The sequence below is a fragment of the Passer domesticus genome, chromosome 16 (assembly GCF_036417665.1).
Source record: "Passer domesticus isolate bPasDom1 chromosome 16, bPasDom1.hap1, whole genome shotgun sequence".
Lineage (NCBI taxonomy): Eukaryota > Metazoa > Chordata > Aves > Passeriformes > Passeridae > Passer > Passer domesticus.
In genome coordinates this window covers 1649495-1674531 of record NC_087489.1, presented here as the reverse complement: position 1 = coordinate 1674531, position 25037 = coordinate 1649495, and the positions used below count along the sequence as shown (strand labels likewise).

At 44.1% G+C, this 25037-nt stretch overlaps 1 protein-coding gene across 1 annotated transcript in view; it reads right to left on the bottom strand.

The window, feature by feature from the left end:
• LOC135281888 (ubiquinol-cytochrome-c reductase complex assembly factor 1) overlaps window positions 1-15702 on the bottom strand; it is a 47273-nt gene extending 31571 nt beyond the window's left edge. The window contains exons 1-5 of the mRNA XM_064391182.1: window positions 15561-15702; window positions 11349-11453; window positions 9920-10024; window positions 5114-5221; window positions 2750-2822 (exon numbers count right to left, since the gene is read on the bottom strand). Coding sequence (XP_064247252.1) covers window positions 2750-2822; window positions 5114-5221; window positions 9920-10024; window positions 11349-11453; window positions 15561-15584 — 415 coding nt within the window. The 5' untranslated portion in view covers window positions 15585-15702. The remainder of the gene's footprint in view (window positions 1-2749; window positions 2823-5113; window positions 5222-9919; window positions 10025-11348; window positions 11454-15560) is intronic.
• Window positions 15703-25037: the final 9335 nt, after the last annotated feature.

Below are 25037 nucleotides of genomic sequence, written 5' to 3'. Positions count from 1 at the left end.
CAGGAAGATAGAAGAGAGCCCATAAGACATGAAATCCTACCACTGTCCTAGCCCTCCACCACACTATCCACTCTTTACACTTCAAGTCAGTAAGAGAGCTACCCTACAAACTCCCCACACCAATCCAAGTTCCAGAAGGTCACAGTGTAGTTGTTCCTTATGCCACAACATAACCACACCACTAAAGGACATCTAGAAAGTGCTAAGGAGGGCTCTGTGAAGAACTGGTTTTGCTCACTCAGGTTAATGAGCCCATGAGTGGTTTCACGCATGAGTGGCTGCAGGTTTCCCAGGTCAGCTCAGCAGGTTAACAGAGCTCACACACAGCTGGGAAGGAGCTAACAAGCTCTCCAGAGAGCAAAGCTGACTCTGAGCAGTTCACCTGATATTAACACCCACCAGCTAGAGCCAGAAGGGCAGCAGAGCACAAACACAGCACAGGTCAGCACATGGCTCAGACAGCACCATCCCACCCTGGGGCTCCCCGCGGGCATCGGGAGGGGAGCGGCACCCACAGAGCACAGGCTCAGGCACTGCTCTGCTGCAGCACCACGACACAGTTCACAGGCACCTGCTTCTCCTCCTACCAGTCCCCCAGGCTGCTCCTTCAGGAGTGAGCAATGGGCTTGAGCAATGTCCATATTTAGTTGCAAGAGGAAAAAAACAGCTCCCAACTGACACAGTTTGATGAAGACATGATAACCTCAAGTGAAAGTTGGTTATCTTGCTCCATGCCATGCTCCCCTCTCATTATGCACTCCCTAGCACCCGCTTTGTGCCACAGCTGCTCTCCACCAGACCCTTCTATGTGCCACTTTAGCTCACCAATACAGCAAACCAGGATGTCAGTAAACTGGGCTGTTCTCCTTCAGTGACCTGTACATTCACCAAGGACAAACCTGTGCAGTTCAGAATAGGGGCACAGGAAGATGGAGATGTGAGACTTTTGCCTTTGGCTGCTAATTAAACTCAGCTACCCATGGAACCATACCCTAAGGCTTATCCATGCCAAAATCCTGTTAAAAGCTTCCCACCCATCCCACACTGCTTGTGTTTTAGGGGAACTACTTTTTAACATGGATCACAAGCCTGTTAAATTTTTGAGCTAATCCCCCAAAACAGCTTCATTTCTATGTGACAGAAGTAAAAGAAACTTCTTTTACCTGTTTTGATTTGAAAACAATGATTTCTTTGGAACCACAAGCACTGACCCCCATACCACATGTGTTCTTACACCAGCAACGGGTGCATCACGCACTCCATCTCAGAGAACTACCTTGTTCCTTAGGCAACAACTGTCTCAAGTCCATGCAAACATATCCTACTCTTTAAATACATGTTTTCTTTTTAAGACAGTAAGACAACATCAAAAACACAACTGAAGCTATTTTACTCTGTATTGAACCTGAAAATCTGTGCCAGATTTTTTTCCACAGAGAAGTTGAGAAAGTCCTTTAAATTTCAAGCTAGGGCAACATTTATAGATCTTTGTACCATTAAACAGGGATAGTGAAACACCAGTTAAAGACAGCAAAACCCTTGTCTGAGAGGTAAATAGCACAAACAGAGCAGACCCTATCTGAGCAAGCCTGGGAGGGAACTCAGCTGGGAGAGGGTGTGCACAGGCAAAATGAGGCTCTCAAGTTTTGATCACTAGTGATGAATCCTACTGGTTATAGAGTTCTGCTCCTGCAACCGCCAAAACCACATCACAGGTTTGGAAAATCTTCTGAAAAACTCTTGAAAATTTTGCAGTAGCAACACCATGTAATAAACCACCCTCACTAAGCTCTGCACTGGATGAAGGTGTTACTTCAGCTGATCTCTCATGAAGCAGCAGCCCCAACCTGTGCTCTAAGAAAGCATCTGGTAGCTCAGGAATCCAGGCCAGATCCAGCTAATGGGTTTACTACCAGCTAAATCACACTGACATGGGAAATAATTCACATAAGAAAAAAATACTATTGCAGCTTACGTAAGTCTCAAAGTACATCTTCCCCCTTCACCAGTCAGATTTGAAACTGTTCAAAGCTGCAACAGATTTTTTAGCTTATAGCTAAAAACCACTGTGTACAACATCAAAAAAACACATCCCAATCTAAGCCACTAATATATACTTATAGGAGGGACTTGTATCTCTGTTCTAGTCATACTCTCTACCCAGTCAAGAGATGTGTCTTGATTTAATGCTGTCAGGGTCAGTAAAAAATGCAGAAAGTCTCTTAAGTTGTACCCAAACCTGCCACAGCCATGATAGAGACAGGTGATCCCTGTGATCGAACTGACCCTGTATCATTACAAAGTTGTGCATTAGTGGATGGGGGTGATTCCCTTACCTGCATCCCAGTTGTACTGAGGATGGCACAGGGTAAGACACAGAGACCATCTGACCACCATAAAAAGGGAGGGGATATTTAGATTCTTAGTTTATCCCGCCCCTGATAATAAAAAATGGCAATATCCCTTGAAGTCCAGGATATTCCTAGTTCTTCCCATCCCACTCCTGCTTCCCACTGCATCAGGGAAAATGCAACAATGCCAGACTCCAGGGTCTGCCCTTGTACCCCTGTCTCTCCAGAGCTTAATGGAATGCTGCAGTACAGTCCCCTTCCAGCTGACTATGCCCTGGTAACCTCTGGCAAGTCTTTTTGCTGTTGCATTTATCATCACAAATATATCCAGTGATGTAATTCCACAGTGTGTTCCCTTACCAGGGCAGCAGCTCACACACCACCAGTCCAGCACTTACTATTAAAGAACTCCTCGTAGTCAGTTTTCTCCACACAGCACGTGTACATGCGCAGCGCCGCCACCTTCAGCTTCTGAACAAAAAGAAGAGACAACACTTGAAGCATTCATCACCAGAGCTGCTGAACACTGCTGGCTTTGTCCCTGAACACCGTGAACAATGTCCCTTTGTCCCACACCGCCATTTTCTGAAAACACTTCTTTTGAGAATCACCATCGCTTGAGATTTTCAGGAGCACATTAAATGATTAGATATGCCAGTAATGGCATGAGTATAATTAATTTTGCCTTGAAGGAAAAAAAAATAAATTAAATGTCTTCTGAATAGCCTCCCAAATCTAGTGTGTTAAAATACTTGATATAATTACAAAAAATATAAATTGAATAGCTTTCCTTACAGTCTCTGAAGATCCCAATTCACAACTCCTGATTTCCTCCAATAAATTTAATTGATGTATACCACTAAGAGGGTTTTGTGTAATTTAAGTTTTAAATATTAAAGAAGTCACATACCAGACATGTCCTAAAAATAGCCTTTTTTTTTCTAGAAAAGTGACATTTGGCTGATTATAAAAGTGAGAAAGGAATCCCAAATGATGAACAACATGAGGTATTCCTCCGTGCTTTGGCATTTCTCATTTTGTTCCCAGCCTGCCACTGCACCCAAAGCACCTCCAGTGCATCATCTAGAACACAGACACATGTGCTGAAGCTTCAAGGAGCACAATAACTAATAGCAAAAATCTTAAAGAGAAATAGGACTGGGTTTGGATTGCTCTGATTTGGTTATTTGTTTTTCTAGCAACATATACCATTGATGATCTCAGTGCCAACCATACTGCAGGGATGAGCACCTTGCCTGCTAAATGGCAGCTCAAATCACCAAAGTAATTATTTGTGTCTCCTCCAACCAAAAGGAAAATAAAGAAATTGCAACTGATTGCTGAGGAAACACAGAAGGCCATTATTTTTCTTATTCAGTAATCTCAGGCTTCTGTCAAAAATCAAACATACATCTAACCTTCTTGAAGTAAAATGATTTACATTGCTTACAGGAGTTCTGAAGGTTTCCCTTTTAAAGGAAACACTGCCTGGCCTGTGAGCAGAGATCTCCCTGGTGAGACTCATTGCCCCAGAGCAGGCATTACTAGACATTAAAAACATATTGTAAAAAACAGTCCCTGCAATCCAGCCCTTAAATAATGCAGGTAACAAAGGAGAAACTGATGAAATTTAATCATGGAAGTTTTAGGGTGTAGGAGAAGTGTGGGGGAAGGGAGAATAAAACGGAAAAAAGCAAGAGAAATATTAAGAAACTTCCCAAAGATCTCCTAGAGAGCACAGGCAAGGCCAAAAATGAACTCAGGTCTCTTGGGCTCTAACCACAAAATAACTCTCTCCCAACCCAGGATCCTTAGCCAAAAGCAGGCAGTAAAGAGCAGCAATTAAGGAGAACTCTGAAATCAACACTTAGAGCTAACAAGAATCTTTATTACAACAATATGTACACAAGCACATGGGAGAGAAACTACACTCTCAAGAGGTTTAGCATCACCTGATTAGAGCAATTGATTTTAACCAAAATAACTAAGCCTGTTAACAATAATTTATCTTTGCTTTACACATTCTAAGGAGAAGCATGCAATCAGCAACAGTTTCAGATCAGTCTCTGAAGAGGTGCACTCTGCCTTGCAACTATTCAAAGCTTAAAACTTCCATTATTTTTAATCTTTTTATTCAAATAACTGGTTTTAATTTCAACACAATTGAGCTCAGTCCTTCTTTCAAGCCACCTTCTCCTCTCATTCTTTTGTACTCTTCCTTAGTTCAGAGTAAAGAAATTATGAATTTCTTTTTTTTTTCCACATAAGGAACCAAAAGCATCTCTCACAGAGCCGCTCTCACTTAGTCAATGTTAACAACCATTTTATGAATGGGCTATTTAAAAAGAAAAGGACAAAGAGCAGGACCTATTTGTCACTCTGCCTTGGTCAGCTACCACTGAACAGTGATTTGAACAGCAACCACACCATATCTCACCACTGCTTGCCCAGCAGACCCTCCTGGTAAGGCTCTTACTCTGTTCTTTGGTGCTCAAATGAAGTGAAAATTAGATAGCTGAAGAAATTCAAGAAGGATTTAGACTCTACCAAATACAGTACTCTTGCGTATGTCAATGACGGCAACATATAATGGAGGTTCAAGACCTAGATTATTAATTCCTTACATCAGAAAACAGGAATTTATATTAAAACTTATCCATTAAGTACTGCTCATAGCATAAGAAAAAAAAAAAGTGGAGTGTGTTTGGTCTGCTTTTTAGAACTATGAAACAAACAAAAGAATTATTAAATTACTGCTTTACCCATCTGCTGTACTTGAGTGGTCCTGTGAACCCCATTGCTTCTAGTATCCTTGTAAAAGCACCCACTTTTTCTTCAGATGACAGTAAGGAATCTTTTGCAGAAAGATGCTGTAAAATTGAAATAGCACATATTTCAGTCTCAGCACTTAAATCTGATACATTTTAGTTAGCAAAGTTACAAATTTAAAAGAGAATTTCAGGGCTTTTTTGACTGCTTTCTTTGTTCAAAACAAAACATTGTTTAGGTCTCCTCTGAAAATATGCCACTGGTTTTCATAAGTGCCATTCCTCTGTTTATGAATACAAATATTGCATAACCATTGTGATAACAGCATCCCATTGGAAGCTCACATTCAAATACTTACAGAAACCTGCTTTCCAAAATATGGCTCCTATCCTAGACTCCCATATTCATTCTAGGTGTCTTTACTAGGGCTTAAGTCTTTTGCAGATAAGATGAGCAAACAAATCACAGAAACAGAGTAAATAAAGCTAACCTTTCACATTCCCTCTCTTCCTCTCACAGGCATTCTACAGTAATTACACATTATACAAACCAATCAGCTCTGTTTTAAAACCAATGAAGATACATGAACCCACCACTCTTACCAAAGAGCTCCCCCAGACTCTTATTCCCCTTACAGTTCATCAGAGTACTTGCAGAAAATGCAGTTCAGCAAAGTACTTAGCAATAATTTGCAGTGTCTGCAAACATGAAGATAAATGTTCTCTTCCAGACTCACTATACACCTTAAACACCCCTGGGCTGATGCTGTGGCTTTAGCCCAGTGGATAGGTGAGGATAGGGGAGAAAATTCAGAGGGTAAAAGTGAGAAAATTGAGGCAAGGGCAGTAAAACAAAAGCCAGAGACACAAGCAAAGCCAAAGGAGGAATTCATCCCCCACTTCCCCAGCGCAGGCAGGTGCTAAGCCATCCCCAGGACAGCTGGGCTCCATCAGAGTCACATCACATCAATGTCCCACACTTCCTCCTTCTTCCCAAGCTTTATATGTGAGAATGATGCTGGATGGTCTGGACTGTCCCTGGGGTGAGCTGGGATCAGCTGTCCCCACTGTGTCCCTGCTGTGACCCCGCAATTCCTCGTGCACCCCCAGCTACTCCACTGGTAGGGAGAGGAGCAGAAAAGGCCTCAGCCTTCTGTCAGCCCTGCTCAGTAACTAAAACATGCTTGGGATATCAGGGCTATGTCCAGCACAAATCCAAACCACAGCCGATACCAGCTACTAGGAAGAAAATTTACTCTCCCCCAGCCCAAAGCAGCACAACTGGTAAGAAATCTTAATGGCATTCTGCCTCTAAGCACCCCAGCAGCAGCCATCAGCCAGCTGTAATCACCACTGGCACTCCAGCAAGTAATTTCCATGAATTAACTATGCAATATAGACTTTTAGCTATTAACAAATTACTATTAGCCCATCTATTTCACAGGAACCTCCTATACATGATTTGAGGAGATAGAGCTGAGAGCCATTATAATGTGTGAAAGTAATGAGACCAGGATGCCAGCTCCAGCAAGGATCAGGAGCAGATTCTTGGGGATGACACAAAAGCAGAAAAATACAGCACACTCACACACAGCCTTCTGGGATGTACCTGCCCAGCTTCTGACAGACGCTCCTGCACAAGAAAATGTATCTACTCATTTTTTGTCAGCTCCAACTGGCTACACCTTCAGCATCCTGGCGTTTGAAACTATTCAACCTCACTAACACAAAGTCGTGGTATGTTGGGCTTCACAGTTTAATCATGTTTAAAAAAATCCCTTGTGCCTTTTTAAAATCCAACCTTGTAATTTGGACTAGATGACCTTTAAAAGTCCCCTCCAACCCAAAGTATTCTATGATTCTTGGATGCTTTCAATTTTCCCATAAGAACCTGCAAACAACCATTTCCTATCCCACTTTTCAGTAACTTTTATAGGCCAGTATCATATATACATTCCTTAGTTTAGAAGGGTCCTAAAACAGGCTATTCTCATATTGAAAGCTTTTCCCCTTTCTGATCATTCTCTATAGGCTTCCTAGCACTTATATAGTAGTTTTTGAAATGGCATGAATGGTAAGTAAATGCATATTAAGATACAGATTAAAATACAGATCCATACTCTGCACAAGTTGCTATAATTAACTAAAAACTAACTGTAAAGATGACAAAATTATAGCTCCGAGACAGAATCCATCCCTGTGTATAACCACACACAAGACAAGCCTGAGCATTTGAGATAAAACACTCTGCACTTGTGCACTCTCCATAGATAGCTGTCAATGCCTTGAATCCTGCCATGCCCAGTGTTCAGGTAAATGGGGAGAAACACACCCAGCATCATTTTAATATCTGTCAACCTCCCAGACAAGTATAACACTGCCCAGGACCTCCTGTGATACTCAGCTCCTCCTCTGAATGGTGCTCATTAAACCTGTTCACCACATCCCCTCTTACCAATGTCTGCAGGGGCACATCCCACCCTCTGCCACACGTGATGGACCCAGTGATTCCCCTGACACGTACATGGGTATTTAAACCAGTTTTTAGTACCTTCTCATCGGGATTATGCAGTGCAATATTCCCTGCTACACTACAAATGGCTCCTAACCTTCCATCATAGTAACTCCATAATCCCCCTCCAGCCAAGCAATGATAGGAACTGCTCAAGGCAGAGCTTGTGTACAATAAGCACTGCCAGGCTCACTAAATCAACATTCATCTCTTCCACAGGAATTCAAATCACACTGAACCTCTAGAGAACCCAGGCAGAACTTCACTACATGCCTCTTATCTATCTATAAATGCATATGAAGTCTCTCTCTGTACAAGTTTTTCATTATGCAGAGAAAGTTAAAAACCAAAATTCATCTCGTCTCAATTTAGCTCATCACTAAAACAATGGCTAACCAACAAGCAGGTTTTTCTAGGAAATGCCATGTTTCTTGCTTCATTCTGCAAGGCAGCATGGACTAGCTCAAAAGGTGGTGAAGGGATTTAAGCAGAGAGTGCTTGGTTCAACCTGTGGATAGAGGCCTGAAGCTGATCCTATCAATGCCAGGACTGCAGACAAATGCAATTAAACAATCCTATAAGCATCTGTAAAATCAGATCTAGAAAACACTGGGGTGAGGACGGGGGAAACTGTGTGGTGCTTAGTTGCCAGATGGGCTAAAACCACAATAGAGAGATAGATAGATAGATAGATAGAGAGAGAGAGAGAGAGAGAGAGAGAGAGAGAGAGAGAAAACTTTAAAAATGTATTTTATAATTCACTCAAAACAAGCTCATGAAGACACTGTGCAAGGGACATAAGCCTACCTCAGGCTGCCTTTCCTGCTCAATACCTGAAAGGCAGTGTTTAAAGCAAACAATCATTTTAATTTTGACACCAAACATAAACTGAAACATCTGGAGCTCACCATTAATTCCAAACCACTTTCCCAGCAGGACTGCATAGTCAAGTTCACATTTCAAAGATGAGTAAGTACTTCTCTATTCAAAATAATGAACTTGCAGTGCAAAAACCCACCTCAAACCTACAGTGTTGTAAACTGCTTCCTCTCTGGTCATAAATCCTACCTGGCTTCTTACACCATGGCTATTTTAACTGGGAAGTTTCCCCATCCATCTTTCAGCCCTTGTACCCCTCCCCTTGCCCTTTTCAATACACCAGAAGCAAATCTTGAGTCCTGTCTTGAAGATCATCATGGCACTCCTGGTTTGTTTGAGGTACTGTCTTGTCACCCACGCTCTCCCAGATCTGCTCTGTAAGTGCTGCCTGTGCAGGGCTCAGAGCAGTGCAGGCAGGAATGGGGATTAGGGGCATGCACCATCTTTGGGAGTCTGGATAACAACTTTAGCTCTGGCCATGATAAATTGTGCAAACCCTTTGTATATGCTTCAATCCCTGTCTGCAAAATGTTTGGTTTATCTTAACAGCTGAAAAACACTGAAAAATTGACTATAAGAAGGAAAAACCCCTAGTTGAAAACTAAATGCAAAGACCAGGCAGAGGCTCTTCCCTTGTACACTTCTGATTTTACTTCATTTTTTCTATCCATGTCAAAATAACCAATTTAAAATCCTTCTTAGTATGTACCTCTAACTCCACACCAGCAAAATGCACTATTAGCTAGATAGCAAACTGGGATTACTCTTTCCATGGACGTTTTACCCATCAGTCCCTAACTCTTTTTCTTTCTGTCATCCCACCTCTCATGCATTTTGCCAATTTCTTCACACTGGATTAACAAGATATGAGGATATTTATTACTTGAGAGATGCTAACACCCTTAGTTTAAGTGGTAAAATGATCCTGTGGAGTTGATTCACGTCTCAGAAAACTTCTACTCCAAGACAAAAGACAATATGTGTACAAGACACATAGACCACAGATTAACAAAACAGTACAGATGAACAGTAAATAATTACACAATAATTAGCTACAATTAATAGACTGCATGACAATTTTCAGTGTTTAGAAGATAGCAAATCTGTCACCACACATTATTCCCAAACGAAAGAATAAGGAAACATCTTGTCACTCCTAACATGTGACACCTTGACTTAATTTCTTTTTTCACTGAAGGAAGCCCTCAGCCTTGTCAATGAACCTTCACCCTGATAACCCAACTGAAAGGAACAGAATTCCTTCTCCAATTACCACACCCATTGTTCACATTACACCAAAATATCTTAGAGAAAGGTTGAACTCTCTCCTATGTTTTCTGAGAAGTGTTTTGCTTCCTTGTCTCTGTAGAATCCCTAGCACAACAACAAAACTTTCCAACTCTTCTCACCTTATTCGTATTGTAAAAGGATCTGTTTTGCTGTGTGATGGCTCCATTGGCTTGAATCAATCCACCACAGAATTTAGAGAGTTGGAAGGTGCCAGCCTTGTGTCTCTAGTAGAAATAAAAGAAAAAAAAAAAAGAATTAACCAGCGATGACTGACTTAACTTTACATCAACCCACCTGTAGTTTGCTTTCAAGTCAATTAATTCTGGCTAATCCGGAAAAACTCTACATCACAAATAGCACAAATTTATTGTAACAACTGTTACAAACAAAATGACTGCCTATGCTTAATGCTCCACACCACATTTTCCAACGTCCCATAAATGTACTGATGGAATGTACTGGTAGAACACTGTACTCAAAAGCCACAGCCTCTGCTTTGACCCTCACTCTACTTCTAATTATGGGGTTTGTCTCTGAATAAAGAATAATTGCTTTTTCTGACTTCACAGACAAATGGCTATTTTTATCTACAACTTTATAGCCTGTTCAGTTGTTTTTGTGGCCAAGACTTGAGAAAACATAAATTGCAGTGTAAAAGCTACCACTACAGCCCCTACGACTTCAATCACAGATCTAGTGCACAACAAAAAAACTCTTAAGCAGGAGCAAGTGGGCTCCTCAGGAAAGAAGCTGCACACTGAACAGAACCCTCTCACAGTCTGCTAGCACGGCCAGCTTAGCAGTACCTTATTTATCAATTAATACAGACAGAGTAAATATGCTGTTCAGAGCAGTCATCCCCAGATGTGTACTGACTGTAGAGTAAGCCCAGCTTCATTAATAATTTCACAACCACCCATTTCCATGTCTAGTCCCAACATCACGTGCTACTGGTGCGAACTGGTGCTTTAATAGTAGGGTTAGCACCTATTCCCATTTTCTACACATTTTTCATCCCTTTATCATTAACTGCTATTACTTGATGCTCTAGTTGATTTACTTTGGACAGACACACTCTGGGACTATGCTGGCTGTCCCACAACAGTGAACCGAACTGCAAAGCTTCCATCAGAACATTAGATGTGCTGTGCAAGGTAAACATCCACCAGTACTAGGAAGTCCAAGGCCACTGTACAGTGGAGATGTTCTATAAAATAAAGTGTTCTCTAAAACAAAATGCTGGAAACAGCATGCAAACATGGCTGGCTTATAATAGCTCATTTGGAAAAGTAACACCTCCATTTGGACTTCTGCATTTTGTCTTCTCATGACAGATAATTTGGATCTATTAAAAGACACCTGGACATGTAACAAGAGTGGGAGCTCACTCTTGCAGCAGCAGAGAGCTTTAGAGTTGCCTTGGTATTTCCACAATACACAGTGAAGACATCACTTTTGGAAGCTTCTTTATTGAAAAATCCTTACTTTTTCTTGGTAATTTAAGATCATTCCATTTTTCAGACACTTTAACATGCTGTGATGTCTTACCTGGAAAACACTGCAGAGCATCCGCCTACAGAGGCCAGGGACTGCGGCGGTCTGCAGCAATCCACGGCACCCTGGTATCCACTGGGTCACTCCAGCCTGGCAGCTCTGCAACAAGGAGATGAGCAATGAAGGAAAGGACACAGATGTGCAGAAGTAGTGTAACTGTCCCTCTGCTCTCACAGGTTTTATTCATTCATACGACAAAAACAACATGGAGCTGTGCCGGCGGGGCAGGGGGAAGGGTTTAGGTTGGGTATCAGGGAAAGGTTCTTCCCCAGAGGTGCTGGCACTGCCCAGGCTCCCCAGGGAATGGGCACGGCCCCAAGGCTGCCAGAGCTCCAGGAGCATTGGGACAACGCTCTCAGGAACAGGGTGGGATTGTTGAGGTGTTTGTGCAGGGTTGGGCATTGGACTCAATGATCCTTGTGGTCCCTTCCAGCTCAGGATATTCCATGATGCTAACAATCCTCAGATTCAACTCCCAACTTGTGCTTGACAAGAGTATAAATTTTGATTATGAAAATATTTTGCCTTCCAGTACAAGTATCCAACCCAAGTCTGATGGCAGAAACAGATGAATGGAAGGAAATGGTGGGCTGTCTACATCATAAAACCACACCACAACTCCTCTGTCTATACAATAAATTCAAATGCTTAAGAAGCATTCTTCAATTGACTGAGTAAGCTCTAAAAAGCCCTCATCCAACTCCGCTTTTATGCATCTTTCTCTTACTTTACTCAGGCACAGCTAAGATTTTTCTTATTCCAAAAGCAAATATTGTCCCAATAAATTTCAGTGAAGATCATTATTTTCTGTCATGAAAATGTCAGCAATACAAAGAAGAGGTGGAGCTTTTTTTGCCTGCACCTTCTTTGCACCTTTCACCTTCTGCAATATTCAAGTTAGTACAATATTTGCCTCCTTCATGCAAGCACTACATTAACACTGGAAATAATGTCTAAAGATGCCATTTTCTAATAAAAATAGCTTCATTTTTGGTTGGCCACAAAGATGATTAAGAAACTGAAGCATCCAATGTATGAGCAGAGAATTAGTTTTGCGAAACAAGACTTCAGGAAAATCTTATGAATCTGTATTAACACCTGGTGGGGGGCAGTCAGACTGTCCCTGGGGGTGCTCAGTGAAAGGACAGCCACAAGAGCAGCAGATGTGCCCAGAGACAAGAGGAACCAACACAAACCACCCCGAGTTCCTGTCCCACTCCTGTGACCTGCACAGTCACTGCTGTCCCTCAGGCGTGGCCATCGGCCTCGCAGGCCGTCCCTCAACTCCAGAGCTGCACTTTGAATTCATTCAGGGAACTGATCTGGCATTTTAAACACTGCAAAGGGAGAGATGCTGTCCCACGACAAACATGGTTAGTGTTCACTGCTACTACACCTTCCCACTTCTACTGCAGCAAGACTACTCAGGCTTCTGATCTTTGCACCTAACATCACCATCAGCAAGTGAAATGATGAAAATGATACATTTCTATCCAAAATCCATTTCAGCTGAGTCCCAATAACTACTTTTTGAGATAATCTACTGTTCTGGCCCAAACAGTTTAATAAACACTTCAGTGAGAAAGAAGTAACCTTTTTTTTTGTGAACAATTACAACAAGATTCCAAGGATCTGACAAAAATTTTTTGAGGCTTTTTCTCATTAATATGCCCAGGTTGGAATATGGCTTAGAGCTTGAACATACTGAGGTTTGGAACTGCTGAAAAGCACAAATGCAACAAAACTGGACAGAGACATATGAAAACAAAAGCATAAGCACACTTAAAAGCTGATGTGATAAACATTCCAGTAATAAAAAAAACAGACACCAGGAGATAGCAGGGAATATGAGGAGCTAAGGAATTTTCTCTAAGCCAGCATCACTCTCCAGAACACAGCCTTCCTTTCAAATTACAAGTGCTTCTTATGCTTCTCCCCTGGGCTGAAAGAAAATGTACCAAGCCTAAACTGAACAGGATTACTCAGGAATAGTCTGCAGACAGCTGCCTTGTCAAGACAGAGATGAAAGAATATCAGTAGTCTTCTAAATCCTCTTGGCAACCTTTCGGAAAGTCTTAGGTAGCAGACAAGCTATTTATCAAGGTATCTTGGACAAAAGCCAGATTTATCATAATGCCAGTATTAAGGAGCAGAGCTGAAATGTCAGGGCTGTATCATACACCAGGAGCTCAAAGTCAGACAAAAAACAAATTTTCCTTATTTCCAGTAGAAGGAAGAAATACAGAAAGTTTTAAGACTAGTTTTCATACAATTAGGAAACCACTAAATTCTAATGAAGAAGTACATGCTGAGAAATGCCAGGGACGAGCAGCTCTTGAGCTGAAGCTGAGCATACTTCAGATCACAAAAATGGCAGGTAACTACATCATCTCCTCTCTAAAGAGAAACCTTTCTGGTCAGGCTGAAAAATCAAATCAGCTTACTTTGCCACATGAATGCCAGCAGCAGCTGGCTGAGGAGCTGCCCAGGGACAGGTAAGCCCAGGAGGCAAATTCTTCCCCTTCAGAAGCAGTTTTCATTGCAAACCCTGCCCTGGGGGTGCGGCTCCACAGACAGCTGAGCCCTCCGGATGCCTCACTGCTTCCCCATCGTTCTCCCTGCTCCCTTCCTACCCGGCTCCCCCCTCCCTGCCTGCTGACCATTGTCTCTTTAATGCTTTCAAACTGCACAACCTGTTGTCACTGTTCTGCTGCTCCAGCACTCGGATCATGGGGCCAAGAAAAAGGCAGGCAACAGAGCAAGGACAAAGGACAGAGAAAGGGCAGGGGTGGGAGGAGAAAGCAGGAACTCAAGGTCACTGCATTTGAGCTGCTCGTGGCAGGTTTGTGCTTGGCTGCTCTCATCTTGAGTTTTGAAAGGGCAGGGAAGCATGATTAGGGAAACCACACCCTGAGCCATCAGCTCGGACTACCTGAGGGACTAATTTCATAATTGGATATTTGCCCCCATACTAAAGGCCTTTCCTGTTTATGGGACATCTGTCCCCACTTAGCAGCACTGGCCACCCTGTGTGGTGATATAAGATCATACCCAGGTACAAAATTCTATTTTCTGGACAATATGCTAAAAGGAGGAACTCTGCCACAGATGCTTCAAAGGCTAATAGAAAGAAAAAATGCACACAGATTAATGGGAAAGAAGAAAGGAGTGGAGTCATTGTAAACTGACACTTTCACAGGACCCCAAACACTCCCAGTCTGAATCACAGAACTGCTAGGGCTGGAAAAGCCAAGGTGATCAAGTCCAACCATTACTAAACCATGTCACCAAGTGCCACATCCACAGTGTTTGAACATTTCCAGGGATGGTATCTCCACCACTGCCCTGTAGTGGTGCCAGTGCTTGAGCAATAACACGAGAATTGGAATCTTTACACTACCCTTGCTTTCAAACAGCTCCACAGTGAGAGGGAAAGGTCCCCTAAGGGCAATGCCCACCCCTCAGGGCACACACTGAGCCCAGCAGAGGAGTCCCACTGGCGGGCATTTGTCTCCCGTTCCCACCAGGAGCCCAAACCCTTACACAAAAGAATCACTGGATCAATTAAGTTGGAAAAGACCTCTGAGATCATCGAGTTCAAACTATGACTGCAACACCATCATGTCAACTAGACCATGGCACAGAGTCCCTTAAACACCTCCAGGGATGGTGACTCCACCACCTGCCTGGGCAGCAGGTTTCAATGCTTGACCTCCTTTCCAGTGAAGAAATTCCTCCTGATGTCCAAGCTGAACCTCCTCTGGGATAACTTGAAGCTGTTTCCTCTCATCCTTGTTCCCTGGGACCAGAGCCCGAACCCCTCCTGTCAGGGAGTTTGTACAGAACCAGAAGGTGCCCTCTGAGCCTCCTTTTCTCCAGGCTGAGCTCGCCCAGCTCCCTCAGCCACTCCTGATGCTCTAGCCCCTTCTCCAGCTCCGTTCCCTTCCCTAAACACGCTCCAACCCCTCACTAACCCTTCTGCAAACACAAACTCCGCGGGAAAAGCTCGCCCCGCTGCTTCGCCAGACATCGGGGGCGAGGCCCCAGGGCGGGAAGCGGGAGCAGCCCCCGCTGACACCCCTCGGGCTGCGGGGGGAGGCCGCCACAGCGGCGGCGCGGGGACAACCCCGGCTCCACACGCCGCTCACCCCCTCAGCACCAGAGCTCTCCCCCCTCCTTCCTCCCCTCCCTCCTCCCTTCACTCACCAGAGCCCGCGCCAGAGCCGCCATGAGTGCCCGGCGCCGCTTCCGCCGGCGCGGCCCGGCCCCTTCCGCGGGAAGCGCCGGGCGGGCGGCGGCGTGAGGCGGGCGGGCAGCGCGGGGCTGCCCCGCCGGACCGGGAGCCTGGCCCGGCGAGCGACAAGCCGACAACGGCACGCTGGAGAAAGTAATTATGTAATTGTGTTTCCATGCGAAGGAGAGCAACTTTTGCTCGTATTTAATGCGCAGGTTATAAGCTACCCATGGGAGATAAATGTTAAGGAAGCTTCCCATTCTGACCATTCTGACACGCCCTGGCAGTCACACTGACGAAGGTCAGACACTTTCACCGCTGGAACCGAAGCCCCTCCACAGTGGGGTGCTCAAATGAGCCGAAGGGTGTCCCTGCATTCCCCCCACTCTCACAAAGTCAGGCCAGGTTTCCCACAGCAGTCTCACATGTCTCGTTCCACAAAACAATTTATTTGCGGTGCAGGAACACAGACACAGCTCGAGCCGGGGCCTCCAGGGAGGGAGCTTGAACCCCTGGGCTGTTACACCTTCACATTCCGAGCACGGCAAAGTCTCAGCTCTTCCTCATGAGTCTTTGGCTCCTGTCACTCTCTCCGTGTCCACCCACTTCCCTGGCTCCTGCTGTTTCTCAGTGTCATCACCTGGACCTGTCTTTGTGCCCTTTGTTAAGCAGAGGCTGGCAGCTCATGGCTCCCACCCAGAGCTCAATCCGAATTTCAATCTGCAGTTTGCAGGCTGAGTTACCTGGACCAGATTTATTTCTCAACAGTAAAGCCCGGCAACAGCTTTCTGACCTCTCACATCTTGTGTAGGAGCAATCCCTGGATCAATTCAGATTTGCAGCAAATTTTGCATCCAAATTGCAGATGTCCAGTCCAGAAAGTGAATCAAAGCGCCTTTCCTTGGGATGGGAAACACCTGTTCCTCCTGTTGCTGCTGCTGGTGATCATCTGCCTAGTGGTGGTAATGGCCAGCAAGACTTTTCTGTCTCAATACCTTTTGTGTGTGAACAATCTCTGGCTGTATTCAGTATTGGAAGTGGTATAATAAATGCTGGTGATGGACCCCTGAATGGAAATGTGAAATACAAAGCTGTGTTTCGTGTCAGGTACATACAGGCAACCTGTGTATCTGTGATTGTGATATGTGTGGAAACTGACCATGGGACAGTTATAAAGACAATTCTAATAAATAACTGAGAAAGTAAAGCATGGAAGAAGGCCTTTGAGCCTATCCTTTGTTCGCAATTAACCTTTATAAGTCTTAAGTTGATTTAGGAACATTCGAATTAAAACTTTAAGGATGTTGCTGTTTGACAGGAACTTTCTGCTTCTAGCTAAAAAGAGTTTTGCAATAATAACGTTTTGAAGTACAATTTTAGAATATTGCTTGTAGTAAGGATCTTTGAAACTATAGCTTTAGAATATATCAAAAGGAAACATGCTTATCTCGATGCCTTAACAAAATATGGAAAAGCAGCTTGAGAAAGGAAGATGAACATCAACTCCAGGATTGATAGTTTCGACCAAGGGAAGCTGGACATCACTGGTGTGAGATTTATAGTCCTTGCAATTAAAAGGTGAACCCGCATCTGGACCCTGGACCTCACCAGCTGGGAGACTTCTTTCTTCTTTCGGAAGCTGGACCCCACCATACGGGGATATTCCTTTCTGGGATACATCCTGAGCAAAACTAAATCACAATAGTGAACAGAATTGTGATGTAAAAATTGGGAATAGAAACTGCTGAGAAAGCTTATGAAAACCCCTATAAATATCTGTAAACCTCAACTATCGGCGTGCAGTTGGAGGGAAAATTTCCCCCACTGTACCCAGCACTGTATTGCTCATACTTTACCATCTTAATTAATAAATTGATTGCTGCTTGAATATTGGCCTAGTCAAGCTTCTCATTTATAACAGAAATGACTGTGCTTTTCCATGGGAAGGAGAGCAAGTAGCCCCAGTGTTCCAGGTGCAGATGATGGGCTGCCCACCAGGAGGTAAAGGCCAGCAAGACCTTTCTTTCTTTCTTGTGTTGTAGCAATCCCTGGATGTATTCAACCTTGCAGCTGAATTCCTGATGCCAAACTGGGATCTGCATGTAAATGACACCACCTTTCCTTGAGAAAGGAAGCACCTAGTCCTGTTCTTGGTGCTGCATATCATCATCTGGCCAATGGAAAGCAAGATTATTTATTTCAGAGTTGTGCAAGCCTGGGAGCTTGGTGATAATCAACAACTCCAGCATGCCCTAGCAGAATTTGCACTGCACTTTTTAGACTTAGAAATTCAGAGTTAGTAACTTCCAAGTACAGCCCCTCTGTTAGGATCAGTTAGTAGTTTCCATACAGCTACATAACCCAGGAACCTTTATGACCTGTAGGCATGATGTAGGTATTACAATGAACATAGTTCACCTATGGGATACATGGACCTTGAGTGTTTTGCCAGGTTAGCAATGTAGACATAGACATACATAATCTTGATTTACTAGGTCCTTAAAGCTTGTTAGTTACAGGATGTCCATGGGTAGGAGATGCTCCTGCTCCCTGTTCCACTGATGGGATCTTCTTTCTTGATCATTAGGCTTGGAAGTATGCAAAGACCTTACATCAAAGAACATCCTGACTTAAGATAATCTTGACATATTCCACATTTTTGCAACAGCGTGGAAGGCTCGAGGTCTGTGCTGGGGTTTGGTTTGGAAGGGGCAGAGGTGGCAGATCCATCCTGCCTGCTGCTGTCAGCCATGTCCTGGGGGACAGTGGCTCTGCCCCAGGGCAGCAGGGAGAGCAGCATGGAAGCAGCAGTACCTCCCGTGGCTGAAGTTGGTGAGGCCATCCTGGCTGCCTCAAGCATCAGTGTGACCCTGCACTCGTGACACCAGGAAAACATGGTAGAGTCCCTCACCCAGAGTCCCCCAGAGCCAGTAGCTTTCTGCCAGGAGCCATCCCGCCTGTCCCTGCTGCGTATTCCCTGCCAAGAATTCTCGGGATCTCCTCTGGTTAGGATGACCCCGAGATGTATTAAAAGTCTCTTTTCCCCAACCCAGCTGTCAAAGAAGGAGTCAGAAGTCTTTGGCTCGTGTTCTCAAGGTTGTTAATTATTTTTTATCTAAAACATTTTCTGTCTGGCCTGCCAAGGTCTGTTCAGCAGGTCAGTCTGAGGCACATTGCCCACCACGGGGCCAGCATTGTCTCTTATACTACAAACTACGTATTTGATATTTACAGTTATGTTCCAATACTTATCACCTATGTTAGACAGTGACTTTTTACTTTACACCAATCCCAGAGTGCCACCATCACCAAGAAGATGGAGGCTAGGAAGAAGAAGGAAGAAGAACTGGACAACGCCCAAATCCCTCTATCTTGCCTCCTAGACCCCCACAGAAAACCCCCCAAAATTTCTCTTTTCACCCTATAACTACTACTATTATGCTGTCTAAACTTTTGTGACCTTTAATTCTTCATACAAAGGTGGTAATTTGTTCCATGGGTCGAACTCAAAGCTGCAGGGGTCTTTGGCTGCATGCCAGGGTCTCCAACCCCCCTGCCAGGTTTTGAGCCATCCAGGGCACCCAGAGGGATGTCCTGGGTTCTGACAAAGAACCATCCTGCCTGTCCCTGTCGCGTGTTCCCTGCTCCTAGCTGCTGCTGGCACCAGCTTTCACGAGGCCACAGAGTGAGCCTGAGCAGTGGCCCAACGGGGTGAAGCGAGCTGGCTTGTTTTGCCAGGTTAGGCTGAATCTGGATCACATCCACATCACCTCACAAACGCCAGTGCTGGTGCAGATGTGAGCAGCAGCAGCTGGGGCAGGGAGCGAGGCTGCGCAGCCGGCGGCAGCGCTGGCTCAGAGGGCTTAGGGAACTATAACATTCTCCTCCTCTCTTTCCCAGCACGTTAACTGGGATGTCAGCTTCTCAAGAGGGCAGTAGCAGCTGCTTTAATAGCCCTGAAACTTCACAGTAGTCCTTAGAAATCTTTCATATGTTCTTAAATATCAGGCCTCAGGGGACCAATGGAATCACCTGTCTGGACTTCTTATCCACAGGCGCCCCAGATCCCTGTGCTTGCAGCTGGTCTTTCCTGAGATGTTCTGACTCCCCACAGCTATCTGCTGAAAGGGGTTTAACTGTGTCTGACAAGCTGTTTAGTGAACAAGTTTTTCTGACACGAGGCAGGATGTTGAACAATGCAGGGGACTGTGGGATCTCTGTTGGGGAACTGCTACAATTCATTTTGTTTTTGTACCAGCAGCAAATTCCAGGCAGGAAGGTTGAAGCTGGTTTTGTTGTTTTATATTTGCTTAGCTGCCCTTCTTGCATTACACTCAAACCAATATTAAATGCCATTGTTAACAGCAAATTTTTTGTGGGAAGGCGATGGAGAGGAGTGATTATACTTTTCTGAACCCTCTTTGCCATTAATGAGTCACAGCCACTAAAAATGATGATGCTCAAGAGGCCCTAAAGTGTGTAGTCATGCAGAGAAAAGGCTCTTCCCACCAGCAGTGTCTCTCAGTGATGTGACATGGTCTGTCTACCACAGTGGACATTTTCCAACTCAGAGCTGTGTCTGATAAATATTGACACTTACCTGGGATTATGTTAGTCCTACCTAATGATGCACAAAAAGATTCTGGCACACTTCAGTTGGAGAAAGTTACTGTTCCACCTAAGATTCCTCTGCCTGTCACTGCTCCATGGAGCACCGAGCCCTTTCCCTGTCAGTCTGTCTGAACACAGCTCCCTGAGGGAACAGAACAGCACAGCCTTTGATGGGACATGAACCCAGAAGAGTTGGCTGTGGACCTGAGTTTCAATATTAGTTTCAGTTCTGAAGGGATTCCCTCAGTCAGAGCACAGGCAATTTATTCCCCTTTACATACATTTTTGCTGTCCTCAAGCTCCTCCACTCAGCTCTGCTCAGTGGGCAGCTCCACAGCTGTGTGGGTCTTACACCCGAGGTAATGAATCTTCCATGTGGAAGATCCTCTCTTCCTGGGAGATTGTCACCTGAGGCCACTGAAGAGGCTGAGAAACTTGTTGCCATGTGTTTTCTGAAACATGTTGGGGAACATCAACAATGGCCTCAGGTGTTCATGTGGCTGAAGAAAGAAGGATCAGAAAGGATATGATGATGTTTTATATATATAATGAATATAAAATAAATTTCTTATTATTTATAACACTGATTCATTTATTAATATATTTAATGGGCCTCCTGATTTGGCTTCAATCCTGTCTTGTCTTTAACCTCTCCCAGGCTGGTTCAGTGGTCATTACTACAACTCCTTTTTGTCCACATTAGCAAGGAATGATAAATAAGTTTTAAACAAAGACATTTAAATATTTGATCTTTCTGTCCTCCTCATTCCCCCATTCCCCATCAGCACATAATTTTCTTTTGAATGTTAACATAGCACATGCTTTTCCTGTTTTCACACAGAACAACAGACTGATCATTTTTATGCAGGCCTGTGCTTTTATATTTTAAAATGTTAAATATTCAGGTTAACTGACCATCTTGAAATAAAGTCCTGTAAGAGCATCTTGTATTTTTCTCTTCTTGGACACATGAAGAATCAAAATCAACTTGATAAGGTAATTGTTAGCCCAAAATTTGCTGGGGGGAGCTCCCTCCTTCTGAAAAACAAACAAAAAACTTTAGACCAGGGCAGAAGTACAAATCTTTCAACTTCAATCTTTCCTCTGCTCATTCTCAAATTCCTGTCTAAGTAAAGATTTTAAATTGTATTTATTTTCCTTCTTTACCACCTGCTCCTACTTCTGCAGAAGTAAAGTCAAAGGAATCTCATGGTCATGTGAGGAAAGAGGATCTGTCCATGTTGCCTGGGACAAGCAGGGCTTGGACATTCTAGCTAACAAGGAGGAAAATAATCCATATGGGTATGCCAGGACACTCTGGAGATCATGATAAAGAGAAACCCAATAGAAAAACTCAGTTCAAGTCCAGCAGGTCTTATTAATTCTGGTTCTGTGCCAATAGTGCAGAACTGCCAGCTGGCCTCCAGAGCTACGTGAGTGCCTTCCCGGTGCTCCAGGTTCTGAAAGGGTTGTTCTGTACGTACCACCGGAGCCAGGGTGGACCTGGCACTGCATCCTGTCTCAGGCTCTCCTTCAGGACTGGAAGTGCAGATCAGTGATAATGTATACCTTGGAGCACTGGTACATGTGGATTGACTTCTTCCAGAGCTTTCCTGGATGTGTCTGCTCGGCTCTTAGCAGAACTCTGAGTTCCAGCAGAGTGGTGAGGGGCCATCTGACCGCAGGGGAAACCCAGGTTCATTGGATTCCTGTCTCTGGCTGTTGCTGAAGGAAAAGGGCATTTCTAAGCTTGAACTGGTAGTTCATAAACAAATTTGTCATACTTCGCTCTTGCAAAATTTTTCTCCTTTTCATATGGAGTAAATCTGAATGCTCTGAGGCCAAGTCCACCCTTAGGAATATGTTACAAGCTGAAAAAGGACTTTTAATGGAAGAAAATTATATTTTAGCAACATAAAGGTGATTCGTCTTTCCCATAAGACTCAGTTTGGGGTGTCAGTGTGCATACATTTTTCTATTGCCATTTCTAAGGAAAAATGCTATTTAAAAATATTAAATTAAGGTGTATTTTTCAATAAAAATGCAATGCTTACAATTCACTCTGGACCTTAAAAGGTTTGGCAAGTATGGAGATCAATTCCCTGATCTGGAATTCCTTGGCTAGAGGTGCAAAGCAGTCCTTGCTCTGGTCTCCAGAAGGGAGTTATCCCTCTTCTGCACCAGTGCTGCAGGAGGAAAAGCAGACATGAAGCAGAACAGGCTGCTCATTGCTGCACCTCACTGAGTTTGGTGAAGCCTGGCAAGCACAACCTGGACTCCATGGCTGAATTGTTCAGGAGGAGTAGAAATAGGACATAGTTACTTTTTCCAGGCTTTCATATCCTAGTGGCTGCTGCTACTGTTAAATATGATAAACTCTTATTTGTTCGCGTTAGCCGGCCATCAATACTCCCTGTTTGCTGGGCAAGCCCAGGACGTTCCCCTCCCCACCTGTCAAATCTGGAGTGTGCTTTGGCACCCTGCCATTGCAGAGCCTCAACGACTTGAGCAGAAATGAGACATCCCAGTACTTAAGCTGCCTCTGTTTCATGAGCTTTTCTTCCCATCTGTCTGCTTTCAGAAGAAGAAAGTGTTTGCTGGTCAGAGAGGTTTTCCACTTGCGCCTCCTTCAGCTTTCCATTACCTCTCCGAGGTTATATGGGGTGCAGGGCTATACACTGTACTGTACTATATGCAGAGGTGTTCAGACTTAATTTATTCCCTTCTCCTGGATAAAGATTATTGCAGCTGTGTGTTTTGGAAAACTATCAATGAAGGGAGTTCAGCTCATACAACACGCTTTCAATAGGGTACTGTACTCTATATTTCCAGGTTCTGTTTTAATTACACTTGCATATTACCTTGGAGGAAGCTGAAATCTGGAAAATGTTTTCTCATATACCATGTCTTAAACCTTCCTGACCTTCTGTTTTATACCAAGTACTTTTATGTTTGTGATGAAAACCATATAATATGGGGCAAGGTCTCGCTATCCGGGATAATCTACCAGAGGCTGTCAGTCCTTCCTAGCAAAGACTGAGCAATTCTAACTGTGAAATGTCCCCACCATCCCTCACCCTACCACCTCCCAGCAGTCATTCCCTCTTCCCTCCCTTCACATGGCTCCCAACAAGAGCCCCATGCTGTGAATAGGGCATGCAGTGGCAGGGAGAGGCTCCTGCTGCTCCAAAGGATCTTGAGGGACTGAGTTACAGGACGGCTCGTGCAGTGCCAGTGTACTGCCCATATCCCAGAAAAACCAAGGAAAAGGCCCAGACTCATTAGAGGGGCTGTGTCCAGCAGTGCACTCCTACAGCTTCTGGAAGGCTGGTGAGCCAGAGCAGCCCAGGAGCCCTTGGGGTGCCTGAGCAGCTCCTCCTGGGCCAGAGGAGCAAATGCTGCTCTGGGGTGTCTGTACTGGCTGCACTGGCACCACTGGGGAAAAAAAACAAACCTACCACCCAGTGTCCAGAATTTAAACCTCCTCAAGACAGCTGGTACTGAGCTGGGGGAGCATGACATTGGTGAGAACTCCAGCGTGGCACATGTCTCTGCCAGGAATAAGTGGCTACAAGCAGGTTACAGAGGTGCCCTATGGACCCACTCAGATCTCCTCCAGCGATCTGAGAGCATGTGCTTCCCAGAGTTGACAGCAGAACAAAATGTGTAGGAACCAGGCATCTGGTCCAGAGCAGCTTTCAAACTAAATTTAAATCCATGCCAAAGAGAGTACATCTTGATTTTCACATCCTTGGTTTGTGTGGAGAATGTCCTGGGACAAAGGGTTTTAGCAAATATGTGTGAGCAGCAGCGGGTTCATCAGTCCCCTGCCCAGCTCTTGAAGCCCAGCACCTCACCATTTCAGAAGTACAGATTGCTGCCTGCATCCTTCTTCTATGACTTCTTGAGGAGCTCCCTCCTCCTGGAGGCATGGGATGGTGGCAAACCCTTCAGCCTGGGACCTTGAGCTCTGCTCTGGAGCCTGGCACTGACAGGGCTCGTGAGGTCCCACCTTCACTTGTCCCAACACCTCACCCTAAAAAGCAAAGTAACTTTTACTTAATAATGAATAACAGGAATTACATAAATCATGTCAAACAGAGACTTTTTAGTGGCAGTGAGCTGGTTTTTAACTCAGCTGTAAACAAGGATTTTCAACTCTGAGGCAAGAACTTATAAAATGGAAAGCTTTTCATTAGAAAGCAGTGATTATGGAAAAGTAGGGTTGGTCATAATAGAAAGCTGATTCTGAACTCCTAACGTGATGCTGGAACTGAGAGGGAAAGCTGATCCCCAGACTGTAAAGGTCAAAATCCAGTAAAAGTAGAAAGTTAGTAGTGCCTCTGTGGCGTTGATGAGACTGTTACTGCAACATAAAATGAGTTCTGGTGTTTACATACTAAAAGTATTTGGAGAAGTGAGAGCCTAAAGGAAAAAAACCAAGAAGAAAAAAATCTGATAATGAAGGTGCATAGCAAAAGAAGAACAAGGTCTATCGACCTCTTCCACAGAAAATAAGAGAAAAACATTCATCACAGTCTACACAGGAAAACAATGCCAATGGGAGTAAGTTTTTTCATACAGCAGACAAAGAAGCCAATTCAGTAATTCAAAATGGAAACTGGACAGTAAGTAGAAATAGCTGCTTATTAAAAAATGAAGTGCTAATATTCCCAGAATTAGCTTAGAGCTGAATGTGGTGAGCTTTTTAAAACTTTCGGTCTTTAAATCAATCCTGGATCTCTCTTTCCAAATATGTAATACCCAGCTATTACATAGCGTCATTTAATTCCATGGAACTCTAAATATAGGGTCTTTAAAAAAATACATGGGAAAAG